The 15,047-nt window shown below is 31.7% G+C and overlaps 1 protein-coding gene across 2 annotated transcripts in view; it reads right to left on the reverse strand.

Moving 5' to 3' along the window:
* ELP1 (elongator acetyltransferase complex subunit 1) overlaps positions 1 to 15,047 on the reverse strand; it is a 65,901-nt gene that overhangs the window by 18,929 nt on the left and 31,925 nt on the right. For both annotated transcript variants that reach the window (XM_051966881.1, XM_051966873.1), the window contains exons 19-29: positions 14,360 to 14,475; positions 13,929 to 14,002; positions 13,470 to 13,548; positions 12,728 to 12,807; positions 12,061 to 12,198; positions 9,770 to 9,855; positions 9,130 to 9,278; positions 6,903 to 7,026; positions 3,436 to 3,533; positions 2,965 to 3,166; positions 480 to 541 (exon numbers count right to left, since the gene is read on the reverse strand). In XM_051966881.1, coding sequence (XP_051822841.1) covers positions 480 to 541; positions 2,965 to 3,166; positions 3,436 to 3,533; positions 6,903 to 7,026; positions 9,130 to 9,278; positions 9,770 to 9,855; positions 12,061 to 12,198; positions 12,728 to 12,807; positions 13,470 to 13,548; positions 13,929 to 14,002; positions 14,360 to 14,475 — 1,208 coding nt within the window. The remainder of the gene's footprint in view (positions 1 to 479; positions 542 to 2,964; positions 3,167 to 3,435; positions 3,534 to 6,902; positions 7,027 to 9,129; positions 9,279 to 9,769; positions 9,856 to 12,060; positions 12,199 to 12,727; positions 12,808 to 13,469; positions 13,549 to 13,928; positions 14,003 to 14,359; positions 14,476 to 15,047) is intronic.

Consider the following 15,047-nt stretch of genomic DNA (forward strand, 5'->3'; position numbering starts at 1 on the left):
CAGGGTTATACAAAAAACAGAGGAAACAACACAAGTTTGGTTTTTGTAGTGAAATCATATATTTTCAGCAGTATTTACCTGTATAACATTTTACTCTCCCCTTTAATTCCTAGTCAATAAATGATTATTAAAAACATAACTACTGAAGTAAAAAATGATACTCTTGAGCAAACAAGATATTAAAGCATTTTTGAAAGCAAACCTGTGTTCTAACAAGTACTATAAAACATTTTCAATAATGAAAATAAATTATACTAAATTCTGGAGTTCTCAAACATTGCCTTTCATGTTTAGCATATTAAAGAGAAGTACTACAACACCACCCCATTCCTACTCCCCCAAAGAAAAAGTATACTACTAACTTTACAAATTTGCACATACTAATCTTTCACATTGTTAACTAGGACTTGTATGATTGGATGTTTTTAATCCTTTTTTGGTGAAAGAAGTTAACATGAAAGAAAGAAAAGAGATTTTACCTGGGCATACTGCTCTAAAACTTGGGCTGCATCACTGAGTTTCTTCTGCTCTGCTAATTTTCCTGTAAGAAAAGGATGTCAATAACAGCAGTTTTCCTGTAGGAAAAGGATGTCAATAACAGATTTGTCAAGAGAATCCTAAAAACTCCTTCAGAATACTTTTAATAGTAAGCATTTAATTCATACTTGCTTTAATGTTGGAAAAGAGATATTTTAATCTTCAACCAACTGAAGTTGAATCATGAAAATGTGCAGAAGAATACCTCTTTAGGATGGTGTTTTGTCAAAGTCTTATGAATCTAAGGACAATCCTAAGCAATATTAAAAAATAGCGAATCTGGAGAAAAATGAGAAAAATATTCTAAACACAGTTAATTTAATTAAGGGCAACTTTACTTCTTAAAACATGGAGACTCATTGAATCAAAGCAAGAAAAAAATAGAAGGAATTTTGTATTTGAATAGATTAACACATTTTCTGAAGAAAAAATTTTTTATATATAAAGAATCAGCAAATGAATTGTACTCAAATGTTTAGAGCTTTCCCAAACAATGAGAATGGTTCCCCTGTAGCATATTTACCTATTATTTTAGCAGAAAAAGATCTAAGTGACAAAACAGAGAACCAAGTTAAACTTTGCAGTTTGTCCAAATTGAGACATTAACCTGCAGTTTGTGTTTCCATTATGATTACTTCTCTCAACCAATATGAGAGAAAAAACCAGAAAAAGGAATATAAAACACAATGCCTGAATCAATTTCAGAGCCTAATTATTTTTTTTTAAATTTTACTTAATAATTACTTTATATTGACAGAATCCATGCCAGGGTAATTTTTTAAAAACATTATCCCTTGCACTCGTTTCTGTTCCGATTTTTCCCCTCTCTCCCTCCACCCCCTCCCCTAGATGGCTTCAGAGCCTAATTAAAAGTTACACAGGAGAGAAAATGAACAGAGGATAGTAAATCTGGACAGAAGAAATCCAACATTCATGAAGAATGAGAAAGTGCTAAAAATGTGAAAGACAAACTCTGCAGGAAATATTTCTAAATCACTCAGCAGCTTAGACATGCAAAACATTTTTGGAAAATTTAGGAAATATCTTTCTATCTAAATTCCTACATGGCTAAAAATTTCATCTTCTTGCTTCATGTGAAAAAGAATTTCTTGTATCTAGGAATAAAACAGGCTGCCAGGATCCCAAGGAGAAGCTGGCAGAGGAATATTTAAATTCTGATAACCTGGGGCTGTTTTAACGTAAGGCTCAGGTTAAGATGACCTTAGTGGCTCAAGTTGAGCTCTATGGCTCAGCAGAAGAAAATTAAAAGCAGAAGGAGATCTTTAGAATGCCTGAGGCCACTGGAAGAACACAGGAATTGTCAGCAGGAAAAGGGAAGTCTTATTGCTCTATTATACGGTCAAAAAACAAGCAAATTTCAGTGTCTCTAACTACTTCTACAAAGAAACTTTAGCATGTACAAAAGATTACTGGTTACTTCCAGAAATGTTAAAGCTGTATTTTAACACTGTCTCTTCTTACATCTACATGCCTCCATGGTGCTTGCAAGCCATCTCTTTACTATGTATTTACCTCCAGGTATGACAACAATAAGATATGGCAAAAATTGAAGAACACATAAGCCATTTGGCCCTAGAATTCTACATTTGTTGGCCTTTGTTGGCTTGCAATTCTATACTACCAAGAATTCTTTCATATATTGATTTTGTGTGTGTGTGTGTGTGTGTGTATACTACTAATAAGACCGAGAGAAATTTTATTTTTGTAGCCAAATATGTGACTTATAGATTAGGATGCTGAATTACTGCACTTGACAGTTGTTATACTATCCACAGACTCAGTGACTCACATATATATATACATGGAGATGAGAGAATACAAAACCAATGAATGATAAAAAGTGAATAAATGGATAGGAAAGAAGTCTAAAATAGGGACTGAATAGACAAAGTGAGGGCGATAAGCAGGATGAATTTGGCAGAAAGGGAACTACAAGATACAAGTGGAACACTATTTCTTTGCTATTCAAGTATCTGTTTACTGTATGACTGTTACAGTATATGACTGTAACAGTGCTTCCTAACCAGAGTGTTATGAACAAAACAGTGAGTGGAAATGATCTCCTTGTTATGTTATGGTAAAACAGTTTCCCTGGAGCACCTAGATCCATTTATGTATTATTCTTCCCTCATTTATGCATTATGAATAAACCACTTCTTAAAACTTGTTTATTATGAGTCATTTCTCCATTTACTCCACAATCTACAATCTTCTTATCTCCAAAATTAAAAACTAGTTTTGTCTGAAATCATATTGGATTTATAGTCTACTATTCACAATTTAATTGAGAGCTGTGTAAATTATCTTAAAATGTGATACAGTAAATTAAGAATGTACAAATGGATCAAAGAAATAACAAAAACAAAAGGATTATGTAGAACAGGTGAAATAAATACCAAGTCTTACCTGACAGAGTTCTACCCAGACTAGCCAATTGGTCATTGGTATAGTTTAGTTGAGCTGCCATACAGAAGGCTTGCTGCCAGCTGCCACTGGTCACAAAAGCATCCAAAGCTTTCTCATAAGCACCAGAGCGGGCAAATACCAGTCCTGCTTGTTCAAAAAGATTCTTTTGCTTCAGGTGTTCCCCATACACACTACTGATATCCTAAAGCAAATTTAAGGGTAAATGAGACTACAAAAATTCCGTATCAATAAAATAACCCCAATACAGACAGGTTTGGTCATATGTGTGTGTGTGTGTGTGATGTAATATATAATACCACTTATTTAGGATGATAATATGTCTAAACAGCTTAAAGATAAACCTCAAAGTCAAGAACTGTTACCTAGGTAACCCAGAGTTACTGGGTATAATACTAGTCCAAATAATCCTACTGCAAACTCAACAAAACTTTGGAATAACACATCACTGACCTTGTATTGTTGAGAACTCGATGGATACAATTTCAGAGCTTCATTATATAAGTTTTTGTCCTTTATCAGGTTTAAACATTCTGGAAAATACTCAGGTCCTATGGAAATAGAATTGATTAAAATAAAGAATTTAGAATTAGAAGGGATATAAGACATCATCTAGTTCAAATGCCCAACTAGTAATATCATTTAGAACAACCCTGAGAAATAAATGGTTATCATCTGTTTACAGATCTCACTATCTTCAAGGGAAGCTTGGTGGAAAACTTTTTAATAGGTCATTCTCCTTATATTGAACTGATTTGCCATTTGGTGATTTACTCATTTTACTGGAGTAAAACAGCTCACTTCAAATGGCTCATCTACCATAAGATATCAAGGTAGTATGCTGAATGTAGATTCAATTTCAAACATATGAATGTTGATAGTATGAATATCACATACTTGTATATTATATAAGCACAGATATGTGTCACACATACACACAGTATCCTAATAGTGCAGTTAAGCTATTAAAACTTGTGCTCTAACAAGTACTCATTAATCATACCTTTGATTAATGTTTACTAAATAAATTAATGAAAAATAAAATTGGCTTTTCCATGAATTAGGCTCAAGTTAGATAAAGGGAAGAATGAGGCCTCACCCTTAAAACCACAGAAGTTACTCTAGAAATGAAACACAGATACATTATAGGTGAGCCTCCAAGTGAACTGCTTCAGATACAGCAACTGGGAACAAACATGAGGGTTTCTTACAACGGTCACATCTGAAAGCTTCAGGTTCGGCTGTTTCAGGGTACGATTAAAGTGGTGGGAAGCTTTTCTAAGTAAAATTTCTCATATACTGTTAGGATTCTTACAAAATGATAAGTCAGTTGTCTAATTTTAGCATCGTGCTTAGCAGTTCTCTACTTCAGAGTTCACACCTTTAAGAATTCACACATTAGTTCACACATTAGCATTTGAGATTCACAAGTCAGGATTCAGTGTGAAATTCACAAGTTCAGTGGAGGAAATTCACAAGTCGCAGCTCCCACAATCCCATTCTCGGAGGAGAAGTCAATCTTTGAGTTCACACCTTTAAGAGAACATATATAAGAAGCTCTTGGAGCCTCAGCCAGGGGTCAGTTGGTCATTGTGGCCTACTGCCATACTCCTTGCTTTTCCCCAATGGGGGAAGGAAAGAACTAAGAAAGGAAGAGGGATGCATGGAGAGAGGCAATGAGGAATCACAACCTGTCAAAGGTGGGAGTGATTTTTTTCTCTATAAACTTGGCAAACTTCTGAAACCTCCTTCTAAGTAGGTCAGGCGCTAATGTTTGCTTTAAAGCTCATGGCATTATACTTCAATTGCAACTGAACAATTAATGTTGTACTGGGGTTTCTAGCACATAACATATTAGAAGACTAGAATAAAATTAAGTTGTACTTACATTTTTACTGAACACTTTTATAAAAACCTCCACATTAGTCCTGACTACTAAATAAGGCTACTGGCTTAAATTTTAGAACAGGGACTCTCATTTTTTTGTATTATGGCAGACTTGTTATATGTAATTACATATATAATTATTGGGAGATTGGTAAAGAAAATGATTATCAGAATGATTCTTTTAAATGAGTAAAGTAATATATACAATTATTACTGAATTATTATACTGAAAGGAAACAATTATATTGAAATACAATTTAAAAAACAAAACAAAATACAAATTCCAGACCCAGGTTAAGAATTTCTGAACTAGAAGATCTAGAATTCAGCATCATTTTGCTCAAATCTCTTAAAGGTGTTTCAGAGATTATTCAATAGTGCAGCAGCACTGTTATTTTAGATTTTCCAAAAGCTAATAAAAGTAATGTTTTTCTGTTAAAAACATTCAAAATTGAGAGAAAAACTTTTTTCATTAAATGAAAAAATACAGTTTCTACTAGTGGCTCTTGGGTATGATTTTAAATTAAATTCAATCTTTAAGAATAAACAAATTGAAGCTTTTAAATCATAAATATTTCAAGAAGTCAAACAATGAAATGATGCAGTGTCCTTTGTTAGGAAAATCTGTTATAAAGAACATGAAGTTTAATTAAAACATCTCTTTTTAGACTAATAATAAACTTTCAATGAACTCAAAGGATGTATGTGGACAATTTATGAAGGAGGCAATACAAATACATCAACAGCCACAGGAAACAAAGCTCAAATTTCTTAATAGTCATAGAAATGCAAATCAAAACATTAGAAGAAGAAAAAAGAAAACTTATAAAACTCATATAAATATTTTAGGAAGCAATCCAGCAAAATATAAGAATCTTAATTCTTTCTTTCTATCCTCTAATTACTGTACTAGGACCTTCTAAAAATACTATAAAATGCACTTATCAATAGGAAAAAAAAAAGTATCCATCACTATACAAAAATATTCATTAGCTAAATTATAATAAGTTTTAAAATTGCAAACAGTCTAATATGCATAACAATTAGAAAATGGCTTTATTAATTAGGGTTATCATGAATGTTGTTTTTAAAAGGGGAGAAGAAATATGACTACAAGAAAAACTGCAAAGACATTGCAAAGCAAAATAAGTGGAACTGAAGTGACTATACATTAATTACACACTACATATACATACATGTGTATATTTTTGTATACACAAGTATATATTCACATACATGTAGATACAAATATATACAAAAGAAGAAAGCCAAAGGCAGTGAAACTTTGGACAGAATTGGAAGGGACTAAGAATGAACACATTTTCTGTTATCTTGTTTCTATTATCTGTTTTCTGTTTTTGTACTGCTAATTAAGTGGTTTTTAATGCCATACTTTTCATGTGTATTTGATAGTTTGTTTATGCTTACTAATTTATATAATTTGTTTTAAACAAGAATCCAATATGTATGCTAGGTTCTATTGTTTCTACCACTGTAACATTTCCTTGGACACTTATACCATTCTGTTGCAGGCCTCATTACAAATAATTTTTTTAATGACCAGGTCTTAGATATAAAATGATATGATTTTTTTGATGTCAAACTGTAATTACATTTTTAAAAGACAAATAGCTACAGTGTTTAAGAAGGAAGAAAACAGAAAATACATTTAATTTGTTAGTGATTTTTTGTTTTGCTTATTTGAAAGAATGTAATGATAGACTTTGTGTATGACTTTATTTCTTAAATTATATGTTTATTTTACTCTTTATTAATGATGATTAAGTTTATAGTTAAAAAATTTAAGTCTCCATATCCCTTAATTAAATTTAAATGATTCAATTTTTAAAATTCTGAATTATGTGCTACATTTTAATAATATGTTTAGCTGGTTAAAGTAATGTATGCAGTTACAATACATAATACAGGTTTTAGACAGAAATTATAATCTATTTTGCGTGACTTTCTTATCAATGTTATCTTTTTAAAAATTTAACAGTAAAGCAACAAAGCCAATATTGTCATAGACTTACCACATTTGCTGAGATGGCCAATGGCTTTTTCATACCGTTTCAAATGCTTATCTATTGTGTACCGTTGATAATTGGTTTCCATCTTTTTAAGTGTGTTTAGAAATGGAAGATATTCTTTGGGATCCTAAAGAACCAAACAAAGATTGCTATATTCCTTTTTCTTGAATATCAAATAATACATGTCAACTTAGCCTAAATTTTTCAAAAGTGTAAATAATATTTACTTCTTATGCAGAATAATATATTTTAATATTTACTAAAATTTCATGTCATCACCTCATTCTCATGCTGTACTTTGTAGCTCTGATAAAAATCAAGGTTCCCACTTAAAAGATAAATTGCATTGGATTTCTCACTATATTCCTTTTGTTTTCAAATGTTTATTTCTAATTATGAAATAAATTGAATTTATGCCAAGATCACATTAATAAACAAGTCTTAGAACTTATTAATCAAGTATTTACTGAGTGCCAATCTTCAAAACCCCATGGAGCTATAGATGATTTACACAAAACAGAAGACAAGAGGGAAACAATATGGTTTAATGGAAAGAGCACTGATTTTAGTGTAAAAAAATAACAATAAAAAGAGTCCTTAAAGGTTTGCAAAGTGCTTTATATATAGTTTGATTCTCACAATTACTCATAAGTTAAGTGCTATTTTTACTCATAATTTGCAGATAAAGAAACTAAGGCTAAAATAAATGCCTATGCCTTATTTTCTATAAGATTCAAATCCAGGTCTCCCTGACTCCAAGTCCAAAATTCCACTTAGGATATGGATTAAAATCTTGGCTCTGCTTCTTATCAGTTGTATGATCTTCTCTAAATTAATTCAATCTTATCCTCAGTTTCCTCATACACAAAATGAGGGGGTTAGATAAAATAACTTGTAAAGTCTCTACACCAGCTCTTAATATGACGAAGCTATATGGTCCTTCTCAACATAATCTCAGTTGGGTGGATGACAAGAACCAAAGAGGTGTCACTAATGGGTCACTGATAACTTTAAGTGGGGCAACTAGTGGAATGCCCAAAGAATTTATGCTTGGTCCAATCCTGGGCAACATTTTTTTAATTCATGACTCAGATGAAGGCACAGATAGAAAACTGATGAAATTTGAAGAGGATGTGTAGTTTGGAGAGACAGCTAATTAGATGGCAAACACTGGAGCCAAAAAATCTCTATATGATAATGAGCTGAAGAAATTCAACTTGGATAAATCTAAAGTTTTCTATTTGGGTTGAAAACTCCAGCTTTACAAAAGTAGGATGGGGATAGAAGCAAAGTTAAACAATAGTTTGTGTGAAAAAGATTTAAAGATTTTAGTAGCTCAACATGAGGCAACAGTATGACATGGTAGTAAATAATGATAATGATTAATGGTTGATATTTATGTGGTACTTTTTAAAGTTTTCAAAACACTTTGCAAAAGTTAACTCATTTGAATCCTCGCAAACTTGCCTAGGATCACAAAATGAGCAAATATTTGGAGCAGAAGCTCAACTCAGACCCTTGACTCCAAATCCTGAGCTTCATCCACTCTGCTGCTTAACTGAAACATTTCTGCTGTCTTTGGAAGCATTAAGAGAAACCAATGACTAGTAGTTGCAGAGAGCCATCCAATGGACTGAGCTGCTACAGGGTGGGTAGGGGATGGGGAGAATGAGGCATCTTTACAGAAAGCCTTTAAAATCAGTTCTTGGAAGTCATGGGTTTAATTTGTCAATCCTTAAAGTTTCCCTTCCAACTCTTAGATTCTGTGATGTCACTACAGCACTCTGAGCTACTGGGCAATTCATTTAAATCCTCTCTGGAAGAGCAGACTTAATATAAATAGGCTGTTCATATTTAATTTTTAGGAAAAAAAAAAGTAGGGTATATCCATTATATTTGCCTTGAAGAAATTAGAAAGATGTGGGTAAATTTTACCCTCAGGATCTTTGACTCATATGCAAATGCAAAAAGTACCTCAGCATCAGTAACATTAGCTTTACAAGAAACCACAATTTAATCTAAGTAAAATTTGGGACTAGTAAGAAACAATCCTTTCCATTTTTCAGAATGGCATATATAGTATACTTATGCTTACTTAGCATCAACTATTTAACCTAATATTTTGAAAAAAGTTCTTTAATTTCATCATTTCTATCAATTTTTTTTGGAATAAAACTTCAACTGCCACTATCAATATTACAGGGATAAAAATTATGAATATTATTCATACCTTCTGTGACTTCTGAGCTACCATAAGCACCAAGTCAAAATCATACGTCCCTAAAGAATGGTCATATAATTCATTGACATCCACCAAAAGCAATAAGTATTTTAAGGCTTCCTCTGCACTCACAGCATCAGGAGAAGATGGAGTATTTCCTATAATTATTTAAAAACCACAAGTCAAGAATGCAAAAGACAATAATAACTATGTTGGGTTTAGCACTAAGTGTTATGCTAATATGCTACTACACTAACCATCGTTTTAAAAAGAAATCTCACTAAAGAAAAAAAATGTATACAAGTACACCCAGAAAAGCAACAAAAATATCAATCACACTAGATTTTACGACAGATCTGGAGAAAACAGTAGCCTGTAGTTTAAACTGTAAAAGAATATTCAGATTTTGACAGGGTTGACATTATCTGAATATAAATTTTCCTCATCTTTTGTGGACAACATGCAAAACTACCTCTGCCTTCCCCCTTTCCTACCCAATATTTTCCCATATGCATGCATTACTATGATGATTTACTGTTATTAAAAAATAATTTAATTATTTTCTAATGCCAATGGAACATCTACACAGAAAGATTTGTAGGAAATTAAGGATGCATTAAAAAGTAACATTAACACATTATTATTGTACCTTGAAGCTCATGGACCTTCTGCAGGACAATTTCCAGTTCTGGTTTAGTCTTTTTTATGTGAGAAGTCAGTATACATAGGCAGTACCTAAGATGAAAAAAGGAAAAAAAATAATGAAAAGCATTTCTTCATGAAGTTAATTAGTATTACTAGAGACTTCATTTGACTTTTTATGTAGAAAGTTTTCATTTCTGATCCTCCTTTTTCAGGTAAAAATTGCAATATTAGTACTAAAAGTCTGCCTACAGTAAAATCATATTTATCTATATTCAAGACAGATTAGAGTGTCTTAGACACATCTTGTAAAGCTTAATTTATTATTTGAGTGACTAGGGTCTTTTAATTAACTGAAATATATGTCATATGCAAGACCTCCAATTTAAAAAAAATTAGGCTATACTAAAATATGATTGACGTTAAACCACAAAAATAATTGAAATCTCTTTTTTTTTTTTGAGATTCAAAAGAAACTTTAGAATCTTTCATTGAATTAGTTACCATTATAAACGTAAAATAACATTGTCTAATACTGTCAAATGTTAAAAACAATAGAATGGAGTGGCTCTGGGTATGTACTGCATTACAGATTCTGGAAATTGCTTTTAGGAATAAATTCCTGATGTTAATTTTTTTGTTTACTTTCATGAGAAACAATAGTATGTTGTAAACTTTCATGTTACTCTGATGAAATAATTCTTCCTGCCTCCACATTATTCCTTCTTTAGTTCATCTTGAACAACTATTACCATAATGAACACCCTAAAATACTATTTTGTATTAGCCTCTCAACTGTTTATATACTTTCTATTTTCCCCCACAAATGCAAGATGAAGTCCAAACTCCCTAACCAGTAGTCTTCTTTAAACTTACCTCAACTTATCTATTTACACTTTTTGTTCCACTATTTTCCTATATCCCTTATGTACTTCTGCTGGTTTACTCAAGAAGTCTACCAGTTTCTTGACCATCCATCTCTTTGCTCATACGTCCCTTTTTCAAGAAAGTCTTCCTCTTTGTTTATCCAAGTTCTTTATTTCTTTCAAGGTCCAGGTCAAGATCTATCCTTCCTGTGACACCTTTCTGGGCCACTCAATAACATAAAGATCTTTTAGGATTTGTTGTCTCTGTCACTCTTTGGCAATTAATCATATGCAGTCTAGTAATATGCCTTGTACTATTGCCTTTTATCATTATTCAACTGTTCTTAAGTTGATCTTGCCTCACAATTAAATTTGCAAATATCTGGATTTGTTTTTCTCTGTATTTGCTATGCAATCCAACAAGTAAGAATTACTCAATAGACATTTGCTAACTGTAAAGGATTTGTTCAGATCAAAAAAATTCTCCCCTCCCAAAATAAATGATTGTTTTATTGCCTTTCCTTTGAGATTTCAAGACCAACATGAAGTTGATAAATATGCCAATTCTTATTATTTAAATTTGCATTTGAGTTCACTATCTTGTCTTAAAGATAAAGTCATGACAATATTCTCCATGGTGAAAAAAATCATCTCACGTTCATACAATGTTCTAAAGTTTGCAAAAGCAATATAACAATATTTTGAGATAAACGGTGCAACAACATCACTAATATGGGACTATGTTTAAAATGATTGTACATGTATAACTATATCCAGATTGCTTGCTGTCTTGAATGGGGAAATAAAGGGAGAGAACGAGAAAAAATTGAACTCCAAATCTTACCAAAATGAATGCTGAAAAGTATTTTTAAATATAATCAGACAAATAAAATACTACTGAAAAGTATAAAAAAAAGAGTGGATAAGATAATGTATTTTTCTCCCCATTCTCCAAATCAGAATACCCAGACCCTGAGAGGGTTAGTATTGGATATTAAGATTCAGACTCAAGATCTGAACCTGGTCTTCTGATCACAAGCCAAAGGATCTTTCTACAATTATTATTCTTACTCTTATGGTAAACTATAATAAACTTTGAACTAGATTCTTGGGTATAAGGTTCTCACTTTTTGTATACCTTTCCTTCCCTTCCTGTCTCAGAGCTTCATGGGGCTCTACAGCTCAGCTTCAGTGCCTGGTGCATCTTTCCCAGAGCCAGAACAATGTTAATGCCCGGAGCACAGAGGACTCCTAATGTGAGGTTTGTAATAGGGTCTCAAATTTGTATAACAAAGACTTACAAAAAAGTGAGAACTGTCTGTACACACAAAACACAATAGTAACGTCCCATTTTAATGAACATCAAAAGAATGTAAGCGTAATTCTATACTACTACTATTTCATCATTTCTCTTACTATATAGTATACATACTTGTGAGGATTTATGTTCTGCATGGCTACTCTCATGGCATCACAGATAAGGTCTACTTTTTTACCATCAGGACCTCTGGTCATTTGGATACTTTTGGCAACTGGAGAAGGATACATAGTCTTTGTAATGTCTTCTTCCCTTAAAAAAAAAAAAAAGTATGTGTCTACATATATACACACACACACACACATACACACACACACGTGAATAAAATATATATGTACACATATGTGTATATGTGTATAGATATGAAATATCACTAACTGAACCCCACCATGTGAATCCAGTTACTAATTTACACCAAAATGTGCCTAAATAAACAAAAAATGTTGCAAAGACCAACAATACAGTTTTAAAGAATACAAAAGCTGGGATTTGTCTCTATAAAAAAGTCCAGATGTAAATTTTACATTTTACTCATAATCCCAAAAGAAGTCATTCAAAATTTCAAAATTAAGAAATACTGTTCATAAAGTATCATAGGCTCTTACAGATCCTATAGGGAACAATAAAAATCACTCTTTACGAACTCCCACCTAACAGATAACCCCTCTATTATCTCTATTAGCTTTTGTTCAAATATTTCACATGATATATAGTCCACAAGTTCTAAATTAATAAAAAGTTTGAAGGGAGAAGGGTCAAAAAGAAATCTCCAGACACTTACTTCAATTCTGTGAAAAACAGGTTGATATGATTTACAGAATCAATCTGCTTTACAAAGGTTTCCACATTTTCAAGAAATGCCTGACAAAAAGCCAAAAAAAAAGATTTCAGTTTATTAAAAAACACAGAAAGATGGTAAACAAAAGACATGTTTATATTTAATGAACTTCTGCCCTAAAATGACTCCATAATATTGTATAATGTATAATTTTAAAACATTTTTATGTATACTCTCTCATCCTAATTCAATAATTAAAGCATTCTTGGTCAGTTTCAGTTCTTTGAAATTTTTCCTTATCCTTTTCTTTCTCTAATTTCAGCCCTAATTATTTCTTCTCAAAATACCATCTGCATCCAGGAAGAGAACTATGGAGACTGAATATAGAATAAAACATACTGTTTTCACTTTTTTTTTTTGGGTTTACTTTTTGCTCCTCTTGGATTTTTCTTTTAGAACATGATTAATATGGGAATGTTTAATCAGAAAAACACTACTGAATTTTTCTTAAAAGGCAAACCCAGGAATTAAATGGAACATAATTATAAAATACTTTTTATACAGTCAGATTTAAATATTAATTATTCATGGACAGGCAAAGCCAATATAAGAGAAATGACAATTCAATGTAAAAAAAATATTTCTTTTCAAAAGAGACATTTAACTGTACAACTGAAGTTAACTGTTATTCCTTTATGTATCTGAGGAATGTATATTTGAAAATATTAGAGATTTAAACATCTACCTGTGGGTTATGGTCATGAATTAAATTTAGATTAATTCTCAGTTTTCTCATACATTCGAATGCTTCTTTAAACATAAGTCTGTGGTAAGATGAAAAAAAAATGGATGAAAGTTATTTTTTTCAGAAAAATTCATTTTACTAGAACCAAAATGTTTTTTACTATAATGAAAAATTTACAAGTAGGTTATCTCCCATATGCAAAAAAATAAGAATTCCTATCACAAGAATATGTAGTCATGGATTTCTACTTGCAAGATCACAAATTAAGAATAAAGTGCCAGAATTCATTGGACTTCTTATTAGATATTATAGGGACAGGAATCATAGACAGAAAGAATTCACAAGGCTGTTCAAAGGCAATTTTTCTTTCAGGCTCTAAAATTTTCCTAATGCCGTTAAAAAATCCCATAGTCATTGTAATAAAATATTTTAAATGATAAAACCATATATGGTACTCACCTGTCTAACCACTTCCGAATTTGAGCTAAAACCAGAGCTCGATGATAGACAACTTCTAAGTTTCCTCTCGGCATCTTTAACACAATTATGTAAATAGTGTATTACATTTTATGTTTTTTTTTTAAAAAAGACAGACAGATAATAGCTTCCCAGTCCAAAGAGAGATGGGGGTAAGAAAACTGCACACTTATTAGCACAGACTTGTAAACAAAGTAAAAGGCTCAACATTAAACTATCTTTGAGATGTGTCTCTACCCTCTCTTGCTTTGCTATCAGTGAAAGAAGAGACTCCAACAAAGTTCCTAGAGGGCAGGACTTTTGTCTATGTTGGTCAGAGATGACACAAAGATAGACTTTTAATTAATGCTATGGACATATTTTCAATTCTGGTGTAATTATGTACTAAAAATTACCAAAGAAAATAAGCTGACCTGTAGTACGAGCTTTGTATCCTGTGGCACAACAGTGACAATGCGGGAGCCTCTTTCCACTTTCCGTAGAGTTTCCTCATTAGAGGCAGTACTGTTAGTCAAACCTGCTTGGAAAGCTGAAAACACCACAATGTTAAAACAAGCTGAAAAATTACCATAATCACCCAACTATATGTAGCAAAAGTCTGGACAGAAAAAGGATGCAGACATATTATACGAACTTCACAAAATTGTACTCAGAATCAAATAGAAGATTAAGAAGACAATCAATTTATAAGACATAATCACATGCAATCAACATCCATGAATACAACAAAGAATTACTATGTCACAAGAAACAACAAATATGAAAAATTCAGAAATGTAAAGGACAAGTTAATATATATTAAATAATTTAGAGTGAGGTATATAATATCAGAAAAATAACATATACAATGACTACAACAATGTAACAAAAAAAAAAAAAACCTTAATGGGGTAAAAAAAAAATCTTTTCTCTGATAAAGGACTAATATCAAAGATAAATACAAAGCTGATTCAAATATATAAGAACAAGAGCCATTTCCCCCAATAGATAAAAGATGAAAGGATATGAAAAGGTAGTTCTCAAAAAAAGTTATCAAAAATCATTTGAAAAAATGCTTCAGATGACTAACAAGAGAAATGTACATTTAAAAAAACTCTCGAG

This window comes from Antechinus flavipes, chromosome 1 (genome assembly GCF_016432865.1).
Source record: "Antechinus flavipes isolate AdamAnt ecotype Samford, QLD, Australia chromosome 1, AdamAnt_v2, whole genome shotgun sequence".
Lineage (NCBI taxonomy): Eukaryota > Metazoa > Chordata > Mammalia > Dasyuromorphia > Dasyuridae > Antechinus > Antechinus flavipes.